This window comes from Anarhichas minor, unplaced genomic scaffold (genome assembly GCF_050575085.1).
Source record: "Anarhichas minor isolate MPS153535 unplaced genomic scaffold, ASM5057508v1 ptg000058l, whole genome shotgun sequence".
NCBI classification, from domain to species: Eukaryota; Metazoa; Chordata; class Actinopteri; order Perciformes; family Anarhichadidae; genus Anarhichas; species Anarhichas minor.
The window spans coordinates 11,335,270-11,361,890 of NW_027466504.1; the positions used below are offsets into that span (position 1 = coordinate 11,335,270).

Below are 26,621 nucleotides of genomic sequence, written 5' to 3' on the forward strand. Positions count from 1 at the left end.
CTTTATGTGCAGTTTAATGTTCACAGGGTTCACTTCCTTGAACCATTAAAACACCATTCATTTCCAGTTAAATACAAATTTGAAAAACATCACCCTCACTGTCATTACAGTACAACTAAAATATTTTCTGTTATTCTCATTAGCATGTGCAATACGATGACCAAACACCATAATCGTTTGTAGACATTGCAAGTTGTATTTACTGCTTCACTCATGAATGCCATTGCTGTGTTGTATATGCAGGTATTTGGATCATTAAGAGATATAGCAGAATAGAAGAAAAAGAATGAATTTGGAATTATGGTGCCATTGAATTTGATAAAGATATGCATGGTCCTCCTCAGGATGAATTATAATAACTTTGTATTTGATGTTATCTGATGACTTTTTATCTAGTGCCATGATCAACATTTTAATTTGTCCAATACTTTGTTTAATGACCAGATCCCTGCACTGCATATACCTGCTAAACATCATTGTGTTAACATTATCATTGCGAGCCGACATTAGCATGTAGCTCAAAGCACAGCTGTGCCTAAGTACGGTCTCACAAAGCCCCTTGCATGGCAGTGTTGCTTTTGATAAATGCTTGTGATTGCTTTCGTTAGATTTAGTCCTGATAAAGAGGTACAGCAACAACAATTGTTTCCCACAATTCTGAGAACTTTCTACATTTACATGATACTTTTTTATCCACCACCTCCTTCCTCTAAGCCCACTAGAGTCACGCCTTCTCTCTATTCAGCAGCATCTCTGAGCGAGAAAGGGGAGGGCATAGGAGACCGCAATGCCACAAGCAGCACAAAGTGCGGCTTCTAGAGTTGGAACAAGAGGACTTTTGTTGGCTAACTCAGTGGGTTCATTGCTCTGATGTCTGCTAGATTTGGCTTCTGTGGTGTAAAATTACTATGTTTATTAATGTGAGTTACCGTCGGAGCAATGCTGTTTCCTCTTTCCCTTCCACTCAAAATCTAACTAAGTAAATCCCATCGAGGGTTAAAACACTGCCAAGTTTCTTTTAGTCTTCCTGCACTTCCACACTGCATCCATTCCAATCCTCTGGGTCAGGGATGAGGCACATATCTGGTTTGTTTGTGTGATATTGAGCTGGGTCAGTTCAGATAGTCTCAAATGCACCAGATGGTACGGGTCCAAAATGAGCTAATCCGTATATATCACTTATAAAACGGCTTCTTAATTAAATCTAAAAAAGAAGAAAAGTGAATCGCATGAATAGCTTCTTGTTACCAAGCAACTAAGTCAACCAATGTGCATACCACTCCGTCTGTGTTATAGGCATGGTGAGGGGAATTGGTCATATAACATGTTAAAGGGCAAAGCAGTAGGAATGTGGACAGCAAATCAAGTCTAAATGGGGTGTTTGAAATTCCTTTAATGAGAACTTCGCTCATTTAGAGGCGTTATTAGTGAGACTCCCTAGTTGGTGTGACTTGAATCTAAAGCAGCTGGTCAGTGGTAATGGTTAGGGCAGTAAATTCCCTGTAGGGTTTTTAAACAAGAGAAAAGAGTAGGTCAGTGAGAGAAAAAATGGGGAAGATATTTCGGCTATTTTAGGTATTCCTTTGCCGGTAGTAACGGTAAAGCCACAATCAGAGGTTAGACGTTTTATCTTTTTTTCTGAAATCTCAGATATGAATCAAGGAATCACTGAGACCTGAAAACAGCCAGACATTTATCAACGTGTGCATATAGAAGACAGATGAGATACTCTGGTGAAACATATTGACCTCATGAAAAAGCTTGAACAGGCACGAACTCAGGTAATTTGAAAACAAGAAGCTATCTCAAGTTTTTGGAATCAAGCAAAAAATAGCTGCACAAAGCATCTATATTGTCCTCATCTATCATTTTTAAATGTCTACAACCATCATTTTGCATGACACAGTATAGCTTATCACTACTGGAACACGGATCCCAAAGCCCTTACTCATGCAGTATTATAAGCGCAGTGTTTTCTTAAGTACACAGCTGTCCCATTATGCATAGGAAAGTGGGCAGAATGCATCCGCCCCTACCAAGCCGTCCACACTCACAACAGATATCCATCCTATAATGCTTCTGTGGTGCTTCTGCTTATGTGTCAAGTTCATTTCAGTTCAGCAGAGGGCGGGAGGCGCACAACAGTACCACCCACCTTTTTATGGCACTTGACAGCCCTCTGCATGACAGATAACTGAGACACAAAGTGCATTTGAATAATGCAGGCGTTGTCGGCGTACTGCGGTGCTGAAGCTGAGGTGATGGTCGAAAGGCACGTAGATCGAGTCCAGCTAGTGCTCGAACACCTGCCTGACTACCCCTCAATAAAATAGGCTTTTAATGGAAGCAACGTTATCACATCTATGCTCTTTTACTTACAATGGAGCAAAGGGAAAGTGCTGACTTTAAATATAAGATTATTCAAAATTAGGAGGAACACAGAGGTCACTAAAGCTGTCTGAGGTGACTGTTCCCTTGTTAACTAACCTATTTTTTCTTTTCTCTTTATCTATTCTTATCTAAAGAACAGTCGTCCCCTCACTGTTTCATTTATTTATTTTTGGACTGAGCACCTGCCTCCTCTTAATTCTGCACACATACAGTACCTAGGTGGGTGGGTGGATGGAGGTTGGGACAATCACTGCATACTGAACATTGTCACTGTCCTGTAAACAGGCTGTAGATTCGTAGCACCTAAAATACATTTTAGTAGCTCAAGGTTTATAATACATTTTCCTGCTGTATAGACCACCTTCATTAAAACCATCTGACTCTAAAAGGATGAGCTGTCAAAGGCTTTGCAGATCACCCAAAACCCTCCCCATGCCATTAATCTAAATTAATGCTCTGACAAATATGTCATAATATTGGGTGTGAAATATGATAAATGCTCGCTTCAGCCCATCCATAATTGAGTCTCTTTAACACAATGGCAAAATTTAAAATTGCAGAGCTAGTGTGGCCCCTGAAAGCAACAAAGGTGACCTTATGCTTTTGCTCTAAACAACCAACTAATAATGGTGAGTGCAGCAGGCGACTATACAGAAAACATGATGTATTGAGCCTTGTTTTCTATTAAGTATTAAATGAGCTATGAACTACACTTACTGTAAGCAGATGTAAGACTCAGACCAAACAACAGCATGCAATATCATGCTCCAAATCATTTTCTTAACAAATTACTGATTTAATGTTGGAAGAATATTTTGAGAGAGTGTGCATGAATATTTTGAGACAATCATATCGGCTTGGAATACATTTTAAATTAGTTTTTTGAGCAAAATTGCTGAGTGGAAAAATCAGTATATGTTGTTGTTCAGAGGGGACATTAAAGTTATGAGAATATGAATTGGGTCTGATGCCTTTCGGTGAGAGAAGAATTCTTCCAGCGTCGTGCGGATAAATATTCCTGCTCTCGCCAGCATCTGACAGCAACACTGTTCTGCAAGAGGAATATTGAAAAATGTAAATACATGCAGTCTGTATTTTCATCTTGTGCAAGCAACTATGAAATTTCAAAAGAAATCTCACAGCTGCACGACTCTTGCCTAACTGGTTCATTATATCTGTTTTGCCTTCCGAGGTAAATGGCATAAGGTATAGTACAGCCCCAGGTGCCAACCTCTAACTAGACTAGGAGGCACATTCACTTCATTCACTGGCCTTCCTGGTAATGAGGTGGACGAGAGTGTCAGCCTATGGCCAGCTGGGAGGCACAGTCCACTGTTGAGTCAGACGAAGTGTAATAGGCAAAGCCAAGACATGAAGGGAGACTGCAGCAGTCAGACTGATGTCACAAGAGCTGGAGGACAAGCTATTAATAGGACATGTTTATGAAAATATCAAAATATAACATGCCATGGGGTGTCCTGGTTGCTCAGCAGGCGGGGGACATGCAGTGTACTGTGATTTTCAATCTGGCTCACAAACTTGTTTTTTGCATCCTCAAACATCTCCTTGCCTCTTTCTTGTCTTCTATGAATCAATAAATGCACAAAACTGACGTATCAGATAATATTCATAACATAACATTATGCTTGTTAAGCAAGTTATTGGATGTTTGTAGTTTTTATCGAGTATGACGTCCCGAGTGTCATTATAGTGTAATAAGCCAAAAATGAACGCTACACAACTGAGTCACCACGATACTTTTCTAACCCTAACTAAGTTGCTTTGTTGCCTAAACCTAACCGCCATGCACAAACCTTCAGTTAGATACTACTCCAAAGGCATAGTGGCATCCCGGGTGTCATTATAGCGACACCGAGGGCTTCTGCCCGAGCAGCATAATATGAGGAGCAGGGATGTGAGACGTGATCGCAGCCTTTCCAATCAAGAAATTCATACGGATAAAGATGTGAAATCAACAGCAGCAGAAAGACCTTAAATACAGTGTGTTGTCTTGTACTGGTGAAAGCTCGTCGACAGCATGCAATGCAGTACGGCATTCAGGCTTCACACACACGTTTGTTTCCATTATAGGCCGATTAAACAACTCAGACAACATCTACGCCACCATGAGCCGGCAAACTGTAATCCAATAAATAGCATCAGGAATGGATGGAAAAATAAATTGCGTCCAATGTTGCTTCAGCTGCACTGTTCTGAATTGTATTGTAGAAACAGAATAGAGCTTGAAATAAGAGAAATGTAACACTTCTTGAGGTACATTTTTAACAAGCGCATCGCTGCTTGTTATTTTTCATCCTTAATCTGCTTTTGGGAAGTAGTGTTAAAATATGTGGCTTTATAATTGAGATCTTTCTCTGTTTTTCTCTCTCCCACTCCCACAGTGTTGCAGTGTAGACTTTAAAGGGCAAACTTTTCTCCGCTCTCATCTATCAGCTGATTTTAGCAGTTCCACAGCGTGAGCCTTGGGATGATCAGAACTAGTACATGCAGACGCTGGAATCCAGCTCCGATGGGGCTACGTTAAACTCAAATGGGGACATAATGTAATGTACCAGTGCCCACCAGGTCCCAGTGCGGACAGACATGCTTGTGATTTTGGCCAGAAATCAGGAAAACAGGTTGTTTTACATTCTCTACTGTGCTTGATGACAACGCACCAGATTTTCACAGCTTTAAAATTAAATATCTCGCACCTCTCCATAGACATTCAATTTACATGTTTTAAATCTCATGAGAAAATGGCGTACTAACAAACCAAGGTATAGCGACAGATTTGTGTGGGTGTTTACTCTGTCGAAGCCAACACTGACATTATCTGATGGGTGGCGGGGTTGTTTTTTTTTGCCACTCCAAGGTCTTGAATAATTAAATGGGATCAGCATGCTCCTCTTTTTGTTAAAGAGAGGAGGTATTCTGACAGTCCTGTTAGACAGGCTTTGCCCTGCCCCAGGACGTGAGGGGCGTCCTAAACAAAGCCTCGGCTTCGGCATTGAAAGCAGGGAGACGCTGTCTAGACCAAATACCTCTTTCACACTAAGTTCAGCCATGCTGTTCTGTCCTGAAAGGCAGACTTCCTCAGAAATCTCATTGCTTGCTTTATATTCATCTGTCTGGCCCGCGTTGATGGCTTCAGTCCATCTGTGAATTCAGTCAGGCTTGGAGTTACACACCTGACATGCTGCAAGAATGGACACAAACCAACACTCCCTCTAAGATCAAATTTAGTTTTTTACCGTTAATGTCCAAAAATGCTGCAAGGCCAATAAATCAATGCTTTTTCAGACAAACGCAAGAAGGAATTGATGGAGGGCATTTGTAGGACAGGCACAAATAAAGTACTGGCCAAACATCCAAATATGCTCTCCCATCAAGGACAAACAAATATAGTGTGCCATGATTTTCTATGTGAACAAGTGTGTATACGCAGACATTTGTTCAGTGTGGTTTACGCCCGTATAAAGTAAACCACATGAAAGCCCTCTAAGCACTTCCATGACATGGTTAGGAAATAGGAAATTGACCAAAAAGGGACAAAGAGAAAAACACATTCCAATCATGGTTGTGAGACAGGAACACACAATTAGTTACACAGTCGATCACAGCTCAGAGAAAGATTTCTGAAGCCATTTTGGCAAATCAGAGTGAGTTAGTAATTGCAAAACAAATCTGTGATTATGCATATTCTTGTTTGATTGTATACTTATACCTTTGGCTGTACCACTAATTCAAATCAAGAAACGAATCACCGATGTTTTAATCAACCAGTGAGCTAACTAACTTAAAATCAGCTGCTTCTTTTAACACGTTGCTGATATGCCTCCCTTGCCGGTGAAGTTGTTGTATGAATACTGTGTTGCAGTACGTTTCAAACCACTACTTGCAACAGCTGACTGCAATGTCGACACCTCTCTTGACGGGATGTTCTTGTGTTTGTGTGTTCGAATGTATCACCGCTTTGATAATGATCCACCCAGTAGCATCAACAGTTCTACTTGTTCTGTTTGTCAAAATAACTTCTGGCTCAATATCTGAATCGTCAAATGCATTTGCAAGTGGTTCGCTGAGCTCAGCGAGACCCTGAGGAAGATTTCTGATATAATTTAATCACAGTATTACCTCAGTAAGTGCAAGCGATAGAGAGGCGAGTGTGGGGAAAATCCAACACACGGAGACTATAGTGGCCTATATCCAAGTTTTCTCATTGAATTTGTTTAAATGCAATATTAAAATATTTTATTTGAAATACATGAACTGATTTTTAAGTATCTGACTGAATGGTCTGATCATTATCTGATGCAGTGTTGGGGCGGGCCAACACATACTTTTACACAAATGAAAGACTTGATTCATACTTGGCACCTACTGCATGTGACATGCTACTAGGACCTTTGTCTTCATTATAGTTCTATATAAATCCGAAGCATATCATCTTGTTCTTGTCTAATCTACACAATATTGAGACTTTTACTATTTTGGACTCTGTGTGTGGACATGTATGCATGCCTGTGTGCATGTGCAATGAATGATGTACTGCACTGAGACCATCTTCTTCATCTGAGATATACAGGGCTTTAAGAACGACTTTTATCTTAAGTCTTAGTCTGTTTAGTCTATAAAATACAAGAATATAGCAAAACATGACAAATTCATATTTTAAAGAGCACAAGGTGACGTCTTCAGTTAGCTTGTATTGTTCAACCAACAATCCAAAATCCAAAGATATGCAATATCCAATGGTATAAGACCGTAAATGCTCAAATTTGAGAATCTGAAATATGCAGATCTTTGGCATTTTTACTTGACAAATGACTACAATGATTAATCAACCATCAAAATTGTCAATTGATTTTCTGTTGTTAAAAAAATCCTCAGACAAAATAGTACAGACATAAGACTTTCATGCAAAATAACCAAAAAATCTCATGGGTATGTTGGACCACCTCTCTTAGTAAGAAGCTGGTTGAGGAAATTGCTTTTCTAGACCGTATAAATATACTATTGATTCAACTCCTTTGACCAGCAGTGGTGCTGTCGGGACACATCCACCAATAATCTGTAACTTATTAATATCACTTGTCCACTCTTTACTGCTGTGCCAGCAACATATGTCACAGCTAATATAGCTCTAAGAAAGACACTTCCAATCAGCGATCTGTAAGATGTGCAAATTATAAAATTGCAGCGCAGACTGGAGGGTAGAGACTGTAATGGCAAATGGAGGGTGAAATTCACCTTATGGACTAAACAGTGAGGCCACGTGGATGGAGACTTACCATAATTGGGTCACACGGACGTGGATCCTTCGGAACATGCTACTGAGATAAGCGCTGACATTAAGATGAGCATTGTCTGCATCCGCCCACTGACCCTGACCTCGGAGGCTTATTGTAATGCCACATTCTGCTCAGGACACGGATAACGAAAGTCAGCGTCTTCACCCACTATTTTTCATTTGTCTCTTGGGTCAAAGATATCAGGCAGCACTGACCTTAAAGATGTTGATTACACTTTACAGACACAAAGCTACGGTGAACTCTGTCATTTCCAAAGTGAGAGTGGAAGACAAAAGGCGACACAATAAGCCTCTATGTTAGTATGGAAATATATTCAGGCCTTATCGCTTATCTGGAGCCACTCGGAAAAAAATGTCAACGCTGCATCGCTTGACACCCACAAAGAACAATGTCTACAAAATCCTTTGATTTTTTCCCCCCTGCGATTCAGTATGTGTGTGTGTTCACTCTGCCATATGGCAAAGTATTTATTCTTTCACTCTCACTGCCAATTCTCTTCTTTCACCCCCGTCCTCTAATTGTCACCTCACATCAGAGAAGAAAGCTGCAATTATTGCACTTCACTAACTGTTGAGACAACATCACAACAGTCGGGCTTTGGACACCGCTGAGCTGATGGTTCGGCAAGATGGTCTGAGGAGCAGAGCTCTTTAACTGGAGGATCTCAAAGCACCTGCCAAATGATAGCTGCGTGGAGAGCACTGGAGGGCATAGACATTTTCATATAAATGTGCACATAGAACGGTAATCCCACAAAGCAGTTCCAGGTGTTGGTGCCTAAAGTAACCTGAAAATGCCTCAATCACTGCTTAGTAGCCCTGCAGCAGCAGTAACTGTAATGTCACTTTTTTGGGGGCTTACGGTTATACACACTTTAAAAGTGTAAAAATAGGCCTTTTGTTCTTTATGCAATTTTCCAACAGTGAAATTACACTTAAATACAATAGTATTTAAGTGTAAAAAAGGATGAAACAAGTTGTAAATAACATGGTAATTATCTGTTCCGAGCAATTAGTCATAATTCATGCTGAGAGTGTTTTATAATGATATATTTTACATCTTCGCAAGTAGAGAATTTTATCTTTAGGTTGTGTTTAACAGCATACTTGAATCAGCTTTGGTGAGTAAGTTGCTAATCATTCCTCAATTAAGCTGCATCAAATAAATTATGGAACTAATCCGTTTGGTTGCACATGCAAATAAAGACTTTGGCTACTATTGGGAGTTTTGCTGCATATCTTAATCAGGTTGAAGGAGAAAGTTCCAACCTCTGCTCGCCATTATTAACGCTACCGCTAATGTACACGTGCTACTGACAAGTACAAACAACTCCTCAATCTTTGCCTCAAATCACATTTGTCGTCGTGACATGTAGAAGTTTCTCAGAAAACAAAAACAGAGAATTAGTGTCACCCAAATTATATAAAATAAAGTTTATTTTTGCATTTTGAATTGAAGCGTTTGAGTTTTGTCTTGAAGAAAATTGAATTTGTGTTGTGTGCTCAACTCAGTTTTTCATGTACCGAGGCAAAACTACAGAATTGAGTAGAGTAATATTTGTTAGGGTCTGACGTGGGCAAAAAGAAGGTTTAAATCGTCATACATCTACGCATCTACTCTTCCCTTTGTAGAGAGCCTGTTCTGATAAAAAGCCCTCTGCAAAGTCAATTTACATTTCATTCCAACAGGTTTTGACACAAGTGCAGGGTCACCTTTACTATTCATTACAGAGGGAGCATTTTCTTTATTAAGAGAGTGCTGGTGTGTGTATAGTAACTGTGGCTCCTTCAGTTTGAATGATGATTAAAGAGACCGTGCTATGGCACCGCTGTCTCTGAATGCATGATCCATTTGCAGCAATGGTTTCCATGGATACCGGCATTCTTAAAGACATTTGCACACAAAAATGAGGATTTGCTCAATATTGTGATTTCAAATGCATTTGCAGAATTTAAATTGAACACTTAAATGTGCCGTACTAATAAAACTTGCATAGAATAAATCTTCGGCTTTCTGTCATGACACGGCTTTTTTTCCCTCTATATTTCACTTCTGTAAAGTTCAGTAATTTAACATTTTTAGATCAAATGTTTAATTTGCAGTAAAATTACTCCAAATCAATCTCAATTCACTGAATAACTTTCCATCATTGCTGCTGCAAAAACAATCCGCTATCAATGCAAAAACAAGACATTAATAAACCAGTGTGAATTAACTTTCTTTTATTACTCCTCCACTTTGGCTTGATATCCGTTGTGTTCCAGCATTTCAAATAGGACAGCATCAAATATAGATGCTTTAATTAATACATTCATAAATGTAATTTTTGTAGCTCATAAACCAAAACTGTGATACATGAATTAATTTATTTTATCAACTGCAACAAGGATTTTCTTTGTTCCGTTAATTGAAAAGATCATTAAACAGTTTGGGCAGATTTTGAATACTTGGCACAATACAAAAAGGGTTTTTGTTTGTGAGTTCGTGACCACGCCAACTGAGGCTCAAGGATGACCAATGACCTCCGTCCATCATCCCCGCACTGATGTGTTTTAGAGAAAGCACGAGGACAGCCTTTCAACAAGGAATACTGATGTTGTAAAATAAGCTTGATGAAGATTAGAAAACAGAAGATTATACAACAGATACAATTAGATAAAGGATTTGAGAGCAACTGTTAAATTCTACATTTAAAACAACTGAAGCAGTGAATAAAAGCAAGAATAGAGAGAACACATTAGCAAATTACTTGAGTGCTTTTCTTATAACTGTATAGACATTTAACATGAAATTATAGTTGTATAATATATATATATATATATATATATATATATTATTTTTTTTTTTTATAATTTTATGTCAAATGTCTACAACTGTTGCACAATGATCCCAGACATGCTGGCATCTAATCAATACCACATATACTGTACATTTGGACTGCATTTGGATTTACATTTAAAGGATGATATATACATTTTCAGGTTCAAACTTGCATTTTGGGTTCCTACTACAACATGTTTACATGCTTTAATGTTTAAATAAACTTTATTTTTCTCATACTGTCTGTCTAGAGAAGCCCAGTCTGCTCTGTTTGGCAATGCAAGAAAATCATGGTAGTTCTCAAGCCGTGGGTTAAGATACTTATATGGGGGACGGTATATTCTAATGCAGTGGTTCTCAACCTGGGGGTCCCGACTTCCAGTGGGGTCACCAGACAATACCTAAGTGTCGCCAGATGGTTGTGAGAAAAAAGTAAAATGAAATATAAAATATAAAATAACATATTTTAGACCAACCTGATTTTTCTGGGGGGTTGCGACTTAAAAGGGTTCGGAACCACTGAGCCTGCATGTGGGCCAAATCAGAATGGCTTGTGGACGGTTTTGTAATGCACAGAGTAATGAAATAAAAGTGCAAGAAATGTTCATTAATAGTGACAGAAAACAAATGAGGCTTAGAAGCTGGGTAAGAATCACAGGGCGATTATGTTCTACATCATCACTTCAGTACCATTTGCTCTATATTCATTAGCTTTATTTAATACACACACACACACAAAGCAGCTGTGGACATGACCTCTTTTCAAAGATGTACCTTTCAAAGAGACAAAATCAAAGGATTGTAAAACTGCTTCACACATAGAAGTGGTGTATTAATGCTTCCTTGGGAAACAAAGGTGTCTTTGAATGCACCAAATCAAAGACCAAACAGATAACAGAAGTGAACACGTCATATTTGATTTACATCACACTGAGAGTGGCAGAAACTACCCAGAAGGACAAAAAAATAGAAGATAATCCAAGCTAGTCTGTGTAAAATGTAAACGAAAATGATGCTTTGATATTGTCAAGACTTAATCAAATGGAGGCCAGATTAACCATTAACAAATTAAAGATCACAAAGAGAGTTGTCAAATCCATATAATGAGCACTACAATTGTACTGACTACAGCAGCAAACTAGTTCTGACTACTTGTAGCGAACAGTTAATGCCACATAATGATAATGTATGTAGCTGCTGAGATACAATGCAATGATGAGTCTATGAAGTATACCATGCAGTAGAAGGTTTCTAATATGTAATAGTAATGCTAGTTAATGTGCCATTAATTCTTTATCCCTTCGAATGCCTTATTTGCATTTGTTCACGTTCAATTAACATGGATTATACTGCGATTTAACTAAAGCCAACCTTGTCTAACATCATGCGTTTTCTTGTAGTTTACATAAAAGGAATGACATTTGCAGAACATTTGCTATTTCTGCTGCTTCTTATATGTCAGCTTTGCGAGATTTCATACTTGAAATTCAAATAACCAGAAAGTGCAAAGATTACATGGAGCTTGGTTACTAAGGCCAGAGCAGGGCCACAGTTACCAGTAATGGACATTTTGCCTCGCGCCCAGAGAGGCAAGGAGGAGGAAACGCCGATACCGGCTCACTATATGCTTGGTTGACCTCTTGCATAATCCAATCATAGGTTGATATACTGTATATAAGATTATAATAACAGATGAACTCAGTCATGGGAGCTTTAATCCAGAGTGTTACAGGGCAAGATCATACTAGACTCAGGTTTACCAGGTGATTTACTTATTTACCTTTCTATTTGCATCTTTTATACTATAAAACACAGTTACGATAGAGCTCTTCCACATTTTTACGAGGCATAACTTTACACAAAGTGGAAAATCACTGTTTCATCGGGGGTTTTTCAGAGGAATGCTCTGTTGCAGCCATAACCGCCGCTCACAGTGATGCCGCAATGTACTGAACGCACCCCGAGGACACTTTTACATCATTGCAGCAAAGTATGTTCTCACTTTGCTGAAAGCCACTAACCAAAAGGAACAACGGAGGATTGTCTAGCTGGTGTTTTGTTACTATTTAAGAATTAAATAGCAGCAGGTGGAAATTGTCTGTGATTTATATTTAAATGCTTGAGATTACACAGCGAGTGTGCCGTTTGTAATTCTCAGAAACCTCTGCTGTCGTAGACTTCCTGACAAGTAATTAGGTGATCTCAGATGACAAAAGAGTGATGTGCTTTCTCACAGACTCATCTGCATATTTGCTTTTTATTTTTCAAATATACTGTAGTCTGTTTTGTGTACAAAAACTAGAGTTACAAACCGCAATGTCGGAGGATAAAAACATCCCAATTGCTTTCACTGGAGGCTCTACTCAAAGAGAGCAGGTCTAGGAAGTTTAGGCTAGCTCTGGTGATACAGTATTGATTTAGTAAGCCATCTCCCAAGTACTTCTGATTTATCTGTCACATTTCATTATGGCTCCTGTACTCTGAAGCGCTTTCTCTTTTATACAATACTGCAGAGAGCATCTAACCATCTGATATGCCTTCTGTATTGGCTGTATGGATAAGACTCCCGCAGCAGACTTTCACTCATTTGGTGGAGTGTGATTTGCTCATCTTTCTGTGTTTAGATATCTCACACTGATGCTGCAAATTAGAATTCCAGGAGATCCAGAGTAAATGAACTATTAAGGATTATTTAAGGGAACAGCAGCTTTATAGCCATAGAGAGCAATTAAATTCTCTACAATAAATGACAGAAATAGTGGTTCTTCATTTGAGTGAGAACTTTGTAGGTTGCTGCTAAATTAATGCTGGAAAACAAAGAGAAAATGACAGCATGGGTCGTTTGTTCTGGCAGTGAAAATTAGCAATGTGTAATGAGACTTTCTTATAACAGAGCAAAGCACGATATTTTCCCTTAACCACAATGCCAGTCTTTTCCCATCCTTAACCAAGTCGTTTTCACTGCCAAAACTTTGGCCACAACTTTTTTAGTTGGTTCACCGCTTTTGTCCTGGATGAAATATTATAAATATATGACTAGTGGACGGATTGCCATGGAATTTCGTACGGATATTTATGGTTCCCAGAGGATGAATCCTACCAACTATGGGGAAGTCAACATTTTTGGTTTGAGTGAAAAACTAGCAGATAGATTGCTGTTGCATTTTCTACAGATATTCATGGCCCCTAGAGGATATATTTCCAATACATTTTGGGATTTCCCTGACTTTTCATGATTAAGCACCATTATCAGAATAGTAATAGTAATAGTATTATCAAAATAGTAATATGCCATGTACTTTTGTTGATACTGCAATGGTATTTCAACCAGCCTCAGCTGTGCTTCTCAAGTGATGATTGGCAAATGTTAGCATGCTCCGCTAAGATGGTGGCCTCGTTAATATTGCCTGCTAAACATCAGTATGTTACAATTGCCCTTGTTAGCGAGCTGACGTTAACATTTCAAGTACCGCTGCTAGCAATCTTCCCTTAATCAAGGACTTTTAGTTGCCTAAACATGACCAAACCTTAACAAATGGGATGGGGGCATCATGATATCGGTTGGCCTTAACAACAGTCTCCATAGATGAGATAGTATGCATTTACAGCAATAGCAAAGACAGTGGATGCAAGCTATTCGACAGACAATATCCAGACAGCTAGAAAATCACATTTGTGTCTTAAATCCAATTTCAGAACTAGCTGTCCACACTGCTATTTGTCAGTGATTGATTAGGAATTGTATGTTCGGGCATCGTTAACCCATCTGCGCTGGTTGCTATATTAAGGGCTTAGAAGATGTGTTGGTGGCAGACCAGAGTCAGACCAGCATGCAACAAGCCAGATGAGGAATCGAGATAGACTGTCTCTCTTATTGCCATAGCAATATCTAGTTGAGGTGCAAAACCCTGCCACCACACCAGACAGCAACAGTGACAGATGAGTTTAAGATGTGCAGCAACATTGGCAGGCTAACCATGCTCTCAATGTGACATCAGTGTTGGGTGCTGGTTGTCAGTGGTCTAAAGGACAGTTTGAAATACTGACTCAAACAGGCACACTGACACACACCATGTAGAGAAATTCTTCTCAAATCTGGTCAATGTGGTTGAAATCTGATTTATAAATTAGGGTCCCATGTGGCCAGACTTGATGAAATCATCTGACTCCAATCTGGATTTGCCAGATATCATTGAGAAGACAGAACAACATCCATCCTCAAATGTTCATGGAGTTACATGGATTTGGAAATAATTTGAGTGCCATATAATTATGATTCCACTGTTTTACAAATGATTAAAATAACACCTGTCATCAGTATTGCATGTCACACTTTATCATTTCTGTCTGTGAAGTGGACAGAGAGCTGTAGACAAGCTGACAATCTGGCGCAAGAGTGTAGCAGAGTGATAATTTCTGAATCTCATTCTATGTTACATAACACTTCTCCTAACAGTGAGAGGAGCTGAATATCCACAATGCTCCATGGAAAGATTTACAAAATGTCAGCTGTTAGATAGTGATAGCCATGGCTGAAATATCCCACCATGCATCTGTAAAGCATTAGTTCTGCCATTTGAAAGACCCTTCCTTCAAAATTCTGCATTGGTAATTTTGACAACATTTTGACTAAAATGTACCAGTTTGACTAACTTGTTTGTCCCTTAGTACATTATGTTGTTATTATTATTGCTTTATTTACTATTTCACATCTAAAGAACTTCTCCAATTGTTATGTCCACCAAGGGATTATGTATGACTTTATTCTAAAGGACCTCTCGTGGTTGCTGTGATTTACACTATTTGAAAACATATTTTATTGGCTTTTTTTATACCGACTTTGACTGCGGACTCCTCATTGCTCTAAACCTGCCGGTAAGGGCTGCATGTATGCATATATTACGAATTGTTCCTCTCTTGATTTGCACACCTAAGTAAGACAATTGCTTGTTTGTACATAAGTATGAATGTATATCTATTGCCTAGCAAATGACAAACTGAACCGAGCACTGAATACAACAGAGGGCAAGAGCGCATCTGTTGTGTGAGACGTGCCTGAAAAACTTGTCTGATATGCTTGCGGTCTAGACGGATTGCAATTGTGTATAGAATTCATTCAATCAAACATTAAAACAGCGTTTATTGCAGACACATCTGGAGGAGTTCTGCACTCTACTCACTGCACTTTTCTAGTTTTCAGTTATACTGTTTTCGCATCAATGTGAAGGCTTGGTTTTAAAGGAAGTTCATGCTTTTTCTTTTTATCCTCATTACTTTAAATGTAATCTTTCTACTCCGTTCTGTTTGGAGTTTTAAGCAAATACAAGAAGAAACACTGCCAATGATAATTTGGATTGTCATGGTCATGACAAATCATTCTGGACTATTCACCTTTAACTCATGCCCTTGATAATAAAACTGCACTCCTCAGTAAATGCTTCAAAAAGCTGTTGTCAGCACTTAAAGTTTAATAGATGTTATATTTATAAATCTACTACTTCAGTGTATATAGCTTCTATGCTATCAGTTCTTGATTGATATAATAATTCTGTCTTCTCAAGTCCCTGGGGAATGTGTAAATATTACATGGTGCTGTAATGCGACGATGATTATGTGATTGTGTATGCTGCCCTAGATCATAGTTTACCATGTAGGTTTAAAGGCAGCATCCATTACAGCTACACGAAGACACTTGCCATACTCGGCACAGGGACCGGCAGGGAAAGTAGCTACACTAGCCCCTTGAGAAAACAAAAAAAAGGATTTTGCCTCCACTTTACCACATAGATAGTGTCTTTGAGTGACAGACTCATTTGCCAGGTTTTGTGGGTGGATGTTTATGCAAATGCCTCTCCTCTGTGGGCTGAAATAGCCATCCAGTGACAGGCCAAAACTAACTGGGTTGAAATACAGGAACATGCTACTGAGAGGCTGAAGGCAGTGCATCATTTACATTAACGTCTCTGGCAAGGCACACCAAGGGCTTTATCAAATTTACCACATTAAGCCGGCCCACACAAAAGTTTAAATATAATTTTCTAAGCCTATTTTAAAAAGAAATGATAAGAAACGTTCATGACATCTGACAGTGTTTAGCCACCCTACGAGTTCAAACACTCGCCTTTACAAGTGTAAAGCAAAGCTGTATCAGACTCGTGAATGTTGTTTGTGTTTTCTTAGAAAGATGAATAGAATGGTTGCTGAGGCCCACTCTGAATCATTTTGCTTTCTAAATGGATTTGTCACATGAGAATCACTATTGTAATTGTTCAATTTTGTTCTTTACAATGAACTGAACTGTTCCTTTCTGCTGTGAAGCAAAGATACCAAACCTTCATTTCACACTCGGTTCTAGTTGGAAACAAGTTCACGGTCTTCCCTCTTGTCTCCTGAATGAGACTGCAGAAATAATTCCCTTTTTTTTATGGCAGGAAATCAGAAATGATGGTTACTACTGAATTATGCATATGATGGCAGTGAACAAATCTAATTTGTATAATAAGAACATGAGACACTCTTCTTCATCTACAGAGACTCATTACTTTTTGTTTGCATTCATATAGAAACCTTTTTGAAGTCAAAGGAAACAAGAGCACAACAGTGGCTGTTCCTTTGATTTATAAGGTCCACTTATCTTTAACTCATAAATTTCAAAATAGAGACCGGATGCTTAGATGTCAAAGCCAGACATGCGATTACAAATGGAAATGTTTGATGATAAGTATGCATTGCTGTTGTGGTGATGAAACAGCACCGTAGCATACTGTATGCAGCCGTTGACAAAGGACAGCGTCAGCTTCAGCCATGCACGCACTACGGGAAAATGGATGCAGCACCACTGCGCTACATGAAGAGACGTAGAATAAGTTCCCTGCAGTAGAAAAACAAGATGGTCTTTTAAGATAAAGTGCTTTATCTCAGACTTATTCATTGAAAATAATTTATTACACAAAACAGTCATGTGCATTGCCATGATCCCACAAGACGACATGCTATGTGTAAATATCAGATTTTTAAAAAGGGGACGATATTTCTGTTAATTGATAGATGCATAAGCACAACAGATTAAGAAGATAAGATACTGACTTACTAACATGTTTCTTTATTTTGTAATGTCAAACATTTTAAACAGTGTAACAAACCAGCCTCGGTTCAACACTTTCCCTGTCTACAATGCGGTAGTGGTTTAGATTTGTTGGGTTGTGCTCTTTGTATTTAATGGAAAAAAGCTGAAGGAGTTGAATAAGAGCTAGAGTGGTAAGCAGTCATTTCAACAAGAATTTATGAGTAGCTGTGGGAGCTGGTGCAGCGTGGATATACAGGCACACAAATCGACCACTGTTTAGAATTCTTAACAACAAAAATGCATTCAGGTGGAATACGCATGCTATTAAATCGGATATGCACGTTTCCTCATTGCTTGCAGGACTATAGCGGTGACGCGCTACCGTTTTGAGGACAAGAGGTATGGCTGCCTCACATCAGAGAATTAGATACTTCATTATGTACCCCATTACTCTGATTACGATTCCTGATGTAATATGACATTATTATGGGAGAAAACTGCTGCTCACACATTTTATTACAATTGCAGCCTATTTATTGTCGGCTGTAAAGTTAAAAAGGTCCGACTTGTCCCCTCTATGACACTAAACAAGTGATGGAGATGGGCTCTGGGTTGAGGCACTAAATCAAGAAATGTAGGTTTGAGCCTTTCTGGGCAATTTGCAGGTATTTTGCTCTGATATGTAATAGTCAGTGCCAGATTGTATTTAATCAAGTTCTATGATTAAAGGTGCAGTTTATGGGATTGGGAGTATTAATATAGCAGCATATAGTTATTCTATTTTACACAAAATATACTGAACATATGCATGCCATCCATAAGATGACTGAAATGTCCACAATTTAAATGATGATTGGAAATAGAGTCCATGGAACCAAGCCCAAGTCAGGTCGCAGAAGGCCCAAGACGAAGGCTAGGAAACTGGAATCCCTGCAGATCAAAGCACCATCCAATATACTACAGTACAATGCAGTTCAAAAGACTTGGTTCCTAGGTTGACACTCCTCCCTCCTTATATGTTAAATACAGTGTCTCCAGATTTTAAGAAACTTTGAGCTTTGGACATAGTATACCAAATTACAAGAAACCATGTAATTTTGTAATTTTTTAAGGCAAGGAACTGAAACTGATTTCCACTCTCACATGATTACCCTTTTTGCTATAACCATACCAAATATGAGGGCTTGTTGTAATGCTGGAGGAAGAGTCCAAGAGTAGTTGGAGCAACCCAAAATCACAGAGAGACTGTCAGGGATTAGTCTAACGCACCGGATGTAAACTGAGGGTATAAGCCTGCCATTGGCCGCGCATTTCACGTGGCATTCCGCGCAGATAGCGGAAAGGGAGATATCTATTTTGAAAGGTCACTGTCGCTGCCTCCTGTGCTTACCGCAGCGATTGGGATTGGTTTAAAGAAATACAAACAAGCCAGAGCATCTTTTCCCCTCAACCAGAATGATGATGTGCGGAGCCATACCTTTCTCTAGCGCTGACACACCGCCGTGGAGATAGGACTGTCTATGGGAGACTAGTCAGGGATGAGCTGTCTGCTGTGTATGTACGCTGTACAAATGAAAAATGTCATCCAAAAAAACTCTTGAGCTTGGGGCAGTAACAGAAAAGATGACTTATAGTTCCGTCATTTGAGTGACATTTTAACTTAAAATATATTAATTAAGTCATTTTATGTATGTAGCCACCAATAATCTTACAGTGTAATGCTTTCAAGATGTCTGAAATCCATCAATCATCTCCACACTTTTTAAGATTGTGTTTCAGGTTTTATTCCAGGCATCCTTTGAGCAGTTCAGCTGTGGCCACACATGACTTTAATTTACTCTGAGGCAGTTTGTATTACACAGTCTGCGTATAGTGGAGAGTTATCACTCTGACTTCCAATTGCCGTGCTGCTGAAACAGGGCCTCCAGACAAAGATCACAAATCCATGTCAAATGAACCACAGCGTTCACAGCTGATCTGCATCCGCCCCACAGCCAGGTTGTCATTGGTAGCATCAAGGCTGGTCTTACAATGAGCATCAGATGTACAGTAGCTCTAGTTAGAAATAAGGAACATATCAAAATAGTCAGGATTGATGATTATCAATATTAACCAGAATTAGAACAAAAAAAACCCTGAAATTTAACAAAATACCACTATTTTATTTTCAGTTTTAGGACAGGCAGCAACCTCCGGTTCTGAAAAGTGAAGCCTATTCAGAAGTTCCTTAAACTTGCATTCTTTCTAATAGCCATTAGGGGGCGACTCCTCCGGTTGCAAAAATGAATCTGATTGTAAAGAAATCTACGAGAAAAGGACCCTTCTTCTCACTTGATTTCAGTAAACATTGTAAACATGAGTTTATGTTCTCGGTCACTGGTTTCAAGTCTTCATTAATGCAGCATGATAGAGACGGCATACAGCGTTCGGCTGCGGCTCAGCTCCACCCTCTTGTGTCACTTCTGGTTGCAAAAAAACAAGATGGTGACTGCCAAAATACCGAACTTGAGGCTTCAAAAAGGCAGTCCACAAACCAATGGGTGGCATCACGGTGACTACGTCCACTTCCTATATATTTTAGTCATCTGTCCATTGCTAAACTGTACATTATATTATTTGCTATTTAAAGCCTGCTGTGTATTGACAATATATGATTGACAAGTCAGACAACATCCATAAAAGACCTCCCAATAATCAGATTTTTATTTAAATGTTGCTTAACTATGATTGGTACACAGAAATACGTAACACCAGCCTTTTTTCTGACTGAGCCCAAAACTAATTGAAATCTCGCAGATCATTTTATTGTTCATGTTGGACCCCATCTCTTGTTGTAATAGGCAATTTGGGAAAAGAGGTTTTCAGGGCCCTTTAATAAAGCAATTATCAGAAAGTGCTTCTTGCTATTATACATAACCGTACAACTATTAGTTTTTATCTTTTTAATCCTTTAACTTGCCGTGCAAAATAAAAACCATGCCAAGCCACATGTGGTGGACCCTATAGTTTATTGTATCATCAATTTGTAATGGTTAACAAAACGTAGACTTTTGTGGTTCCAAAGAGCCCATTTGCATCCATCTGTGGGATTGTGAGTGATTTGAGCAGGACTTTAAACATGGCAACAGTTTTTGTGGTTTTATATTGCTGTGTAAAATGACTTAGGAGTCACCTCAGAGCCTCATGAATTTTATACCCAGAAACAGTGACTTGGGCCAAGAATATACCGTTTATACATGTATGTTTTTGAGCCACGCAGAGAAAATAACTGCTAACTCACTTCTAGACTCCGTTGTCTTTTCCAAAGAATCACAGTCTTGCAGATCATGGTGTAATGTTTGACCTAATTTAAGCGGTTTTGTGTATGCTTCACAAAACTGACTGGAATCGACCCAAAGCTTCAACATTCCACACTCTGCACTGTCCTCTTTTTTTCTTTGGCAAAACATTAATATGCAGTTAATAGACAAAGGCTGGCCCTCGTGCTAATTCTCAGGTTGCTGCGGTCTATCATGCTTTTTGCTTTGACCTTTCATTCCATAACAACTTTCTTTAGCATTTCCATCTCAACGCAGCTGCCTCGGGAGGTTGAATACAGAAGAATGAATACAGACGTAGCTATAACACCAGGCAGAAAATTCTTTATCTTAAAATCCAAGAGCATAATATGAGAACAATATTAACAATAGGCTAATAGGTGGAATCATCTAGCCCAGGGGGAATGGGGACATGGGATATTCAAGATATTTACTATAGCTAAAGACAATTAATGCATGTCTAAGATTAAACAGATTCTGTGCTGTTGAGCTGAGCCTTCTCCTTCACTGAATTGGAACTAAAATGGCCTCCAAGTGTACTGAACAATGGGGGTGAGCATAATGCAGTGTGACTACTGAGTGACTTGACTGAGATCCAAAGTGAATAAAAGGCCTCACTATGTGAGGCAGCTAGGCTGAGCTGCTGCAGTGCTCAGGACTTTGGCGGGTGACAGTGCATTAGAACGCTTCACACACATTTCATTTGCCAATAAAATCCTATTGCCATTTTCCACATGGCACATGCCTCTGTGTCGTCTGATACGGCAATGATCGAATAAGCATCTGCAACTGCACAAATATGCATCCGCATTTAGTCTCGCAGTGGATATGTTATATAATATGAAAACCTTTGGTATTTGCCGCAGCGACATGTTCAATTACTTTCCCTCTCGTCAGTTAAGAGGTGGTTGACTTAAATTACCCGTGTCAAATAAAAACATATTGCATATTGCAACAGTCAAATCAGTTTTCTAGAGTGAACAATTTTCAAACCAAACAGAGGACCGGATGATGTCATAGTCATTTCTAACCCACTTCTTGTGATAACAATGAGTTTAGAGGCCCACTTTGCCGACTCATAAAATATTTATTTGAATATTTTACACACATATGAGATTCAGTTATTTGTAGCGTAATCGGGTTTGAAGCAAATTATGAAACCTTATCTCCAGAAAGCATTTTGCTGTCACTGTCCCATTTATCATCTTTTCCCACTATAAGTCAATGACAACACGGAAATGGGAAGTGGGGGCAGAGATGGGCGTAGTTACATGAACTGAAATATCTGACAGAATCAAAATAATGTTTGATGATAAAAGATCACCCTTTCCATTTTAAAAGAATATTTGAAATAGGCTTTTCGGTGGCAATATTTTAGGGAACAGAAGGTGGACTGGAAAGATGTCATATAACAGTGAGGAATCTGGACATGAACGTCGCTGTTAAAGGCTTCATTACCAGTGAACACCTTAGAGGATATGCAACAAAGCACATCTCTCTCAAACAATGAGACTCCTTGACCCTGATCCTTAAAAACTGGCAAGTTCCAACCAAACCAAACAAAGACTGAGACAAAGAGTAGCATGCTGAGCCACAAAACAAGACAATGCCTCATGATGTTGTTTATTTCCTGGAGCCAAGTGCAATTTGTGGATGATTTGAACGGTGCATTGTGAATTGAGGATTTGAAGCTCCCATACATGTAAACACCAGCATCTGCACAGGATTGGACGGGGAAGGGCAGATATCTGGGTGAGAACTCTTAAATGTCTGGTGGTAGTTTCTATCCGACAACTGAATGCCTCGTGATTCATCTTTTCAAAATACATGCACCAAGGACGTTTAAATAGGAAGGAAAATGAAATAAAATCAGATGCACATCACCGGGGCATCAAAGAGTTTATTAAGAGTGGGGGAAAATAGATTCATGTACAAATTTAGATTCTTATCTTCTATGATTATAAATCAAGTCACGACTTCCAAAGATCCATTATTTAAAATGTTGTTCCGTACATACTTGAACATCTATGAACGTCTATCTTGCGGCCAGCCAAAATCAACATTTTTCTTTTGTTTGAGCTCCTCTCACATAACATTTAGTAACATTCCTCAGAAATAATTATCATAATCTGAAGATTGATAAAAAAAACTCCATCTTCTGACATTTTGGGATTTGGGAACAAATCGGAGACTGTATCTTTAAATGCTAAAACCGGGACTCCCAAGAATCGAAATTGTGAGAGACCGAATGATTCACCCCCTTAGAGCTAACACAGACAGTCACTCATTCACCTTTGGTCAGCTCAGAGTCATCAGCCCACTTGACTTACATGTGTGGGGATGTTGGCGGAGAAAACCCACGCAAATACAGAACACAAAGAAAAAATAAATAACAAAGAATTAAATCTGTCTTGCTGTGAGTGCCACTGTGCTGCCTCCTTTTACAACTTTTATTCATGAAATGGGAGAATGTGATAAAAATATAACTGCATAAATGAGTCATCCGAGTAGTACATCTGTTTAGGATTTCATTTTGTCACTGTGGTTTTCAAAATGTCACAATATCAAGGAATGAGGTCTCTCCTTTTGTCTGCATAATCACCTTAAATAGTAAGACCGTTAACCTTTAAAATGTTGTTATCCTCAGTGTGTGAAACACTGGAGGGGCATTTCAATGGCACGGCTGGAGTATACAACCTCCAGTCCTGCTTTTCTTTGATGTGCTCTGAAGCCGTCCTCTACCAGGAACTGAGAAGATCAAAGACAGGCCATTTTATCAAATGGAGCCCTTGTCGACTGTTTGTAATGCTTTATTCCTCATCAGGAACACCCACTCTGTCACCGCGATGCCACAGGAGACACAGTGCTCTTTTAAACCAAGTGGTGATCTCCCACGTTATCCAGATGAAAACGGATTTATTCAAACCTCCCATCAACCGACCCTATAAATAGAAGCTTGTGGAAAATCTTCTGAGAGGGGAAAAAAAAAAAAAATAAGCTGTGCTCTTAAGCCGTTATTAACATGCTGATAGAAAAATGTCAAATGTTATTTTGGAGCAGATCATTTTCTGTGGAAATAAGCATAATGCTGCCTACTAAATTGTAATGTGAACACGAGATTCACTAAATGATGAAAATATCCAACAGAAACACACAGCTGAGTCATACTTTGTGATGTTACTTGACTGCAGGGTGAGTTGTAATGGTAGATTGAATCAGAAAGTGTATGCATTATTGCTTAAGGGCTCTAGTGGAAAGGGTGGATGAACGATACTCCGAATGAGTTCATCATCCGACTTGATGGAGGCTAGCCACTTAATAAATCATGTGGAAATGTGCGAGAGTAACTCTTATAAAAGCATTAAAAACACCTTAGGCGTAGTAGCATCTAGGTATAATATTTCTGGAAAAAAAGATCTTGTGTGAGTATGTTTCTAAAACATGCGATGTAGCAGTCAGCAGGAGTCAACCAAACAGCTGAACTACTGCAAATCCAATGCTCACCTGCTCTTCTTGGTTAAAAAAACTGCCACCTGTTCTCCAGGGTGCTGTTGTAGCAACTGTTATTTTGATAAGTGCCACAAGGGAGATAGCTCCATAACATTCCTGCTATCATTCCCCCCCCCCCCCTCCCAAAAAAAATCTAAAGGTTGCCTCATTATTTTTGGCTCAGTGTGCTGTGATGAATGCCCCTCCTTTATGTCTGACGGTAAACGCACCTCACCTCCGAAGTATGCATCATATTCCTCTGGGGTTTTTCTCTGCTATCTGTTCAAATGCAAGCAGCTATGTGTCAGGAAGGGCTCCCTTTGTAATTTAGAGGGCTACACAATTGCATTAACTACAAAAACTCCCCCTTGCTACCCCGTGTCACTAATGAACAGAATCATTACGACCTTATCATTACCATTTACGAATGACTGTTCATTGAGCTGTCTACTTGTGAATGTGTATAGGAGTGTGTAATGAATGCACGTTGTGCAACATACAGGGAAAACATGGTGCATTGCTCTATGGCAACACAGGACAAGTAGCATCCCCATGCAAATACTAAAACCCTTTTATTCTATAAATCATTTTGAATTATTAAAATGTATTAAATATTAGTTTCATTTTATGTTGCTACAGATTTTGACTGAGCACTAAACTCTTTAAACGTATCCATGAGTTTTAAATATTGCATTGCATGAGCAATTTGATTCAAACTGACGCTGCTGCATCCGTCGTGCCGTGTCACGTAAATGCCAACAAAAACCGTAGGATGCGTTCGTTGGCCACTGTTGGTCTTTGTTAGGATGACAACTGACATAAATGTGTAACACACAAAAAAAATATCGTTGGATTTGCAGCCATTTTAACTCTGTGCTGATGTGTAGAGAGCAAAAAAAATAGCCATTTTAAATTCACAGCAATGTTGCATTTTGAATTTAGTCCAACCAAAATATAGAACCCCTGTAGATGGTTTGGTTTGTGCTGCTGTGGTCATTACTACACCCAACTCCTCTGGCAGCTTTGTTCTTGGAAGTTGACATATTTCTGAGCCAACTGCAGTCTATATATCTATGTGTGCTCTTTGTTTCATGGGCCATCACACTTCAAACATGCAATAAGGGCAGAGAAGGGAGTGATTGACGTGCACGTTTGACATGATTACTATCGTATCTATGCATACAGTAGTCCATTAACTCTACATCTATTTCAGCATAAAGGAGAAAGACGTCTGGATACTCACCTTCTTTAGGAGGCCGTTTCACTTCTGCACTCAGATTGCAGATCTGCCCGGCTTGTAGTTGGGGTGACAAGCAACCCTCTGTTTGTGGATTTAAAGGTAAAACCACGTTGTTGAGCATGAGCACGCTCTCTGATTCTCCATCGCCTAAATGCTGAGGACATGTGCACTTCGTGTACACGATCCCGCATGTCTCCACTGTCCCTTTCTCTAACTTCAGGCAGTTTTCCAGCCACGTACAAAGCACTTGACACCCAAACTGGCTGGGGCTTGCCTTATTCAACACCAAAAACTCCACATTAGACTTCTCCTCCTCCTCATCCAGCTTCTGTGGCGTCAATCCGTTGTAATCGTAAGGGAAAACTCTCCGTAGTTGAACGAAATTCTTGTCATACAGCAAAAACACATAGACATTCTTCGAATCGCACAGGTACACTATAGACTCGTTGACTTTAAGCAACTCGTTGATCTTTTCGTGTGAGTAATGGTCAAACTGATAAGCAAGCAAGGAATATTCAGAGCAGCTCAAGTCTCGCTTGTATAGCTTCAGGTAGATGCTGTATTTGGTAGGGTCTGGATTCTCCAGCGTCCATGTACAGTTTGTATAGTTCTTAGGAAACATTTCAGTCACCGAATATGATCCATAAATGACCCCCTTGACCAGAGTGGAACACCAATAATCTTGGGCACCAGTTAATCCAAACATAACCAGAAGATAGGTGGAAAATATATAAATCAACAGGTTTCGAACAGCCTTCATCCTATGTCATTTGGCCTGCAAGGAGAGATGGAGAGAGTCACACAAAGGATTTTTTTAAAGCAGAGGACAAGCACATCAATCATACATGATAGAGAGCATCCATCAAGGCCGATTGATGTGCTTCACACATTTCTTATCACAGCCTACCATAGAGATGGGGGGGGGGGGGGGGGGGGGGGGCACGTTAACCTCAGCAACATGTCTTTTGCGTCTCCATCCTGCC

General features: G+C 39.3%; 1 protein-coding gene across 1 annotated transcript in view; it reads right to left on the reverse strand.

Annotated features, from left to right (window-relative positions):
- adgrb3 (adhesion G protein-coupled receptor B3) overlaps window positions 1-26,398 on the reverse strand; it is a 104,931-nt gene extending 78,533 nt beyond the window's left edge. Inside the window, exon 1 of the mRNA XM_076077161.1 lies at window positions 25,642-26,398. Coding sequence (XP_075933276.1) covers window positions 25,642-26,398 — 757 coding nt within the window. The remainder of the gene's footprint in view (window positions 1-25,641) is intronic.
- Between the last annotated feature and the right edge of the window lie 223 nt (window positions 26,399-26,621).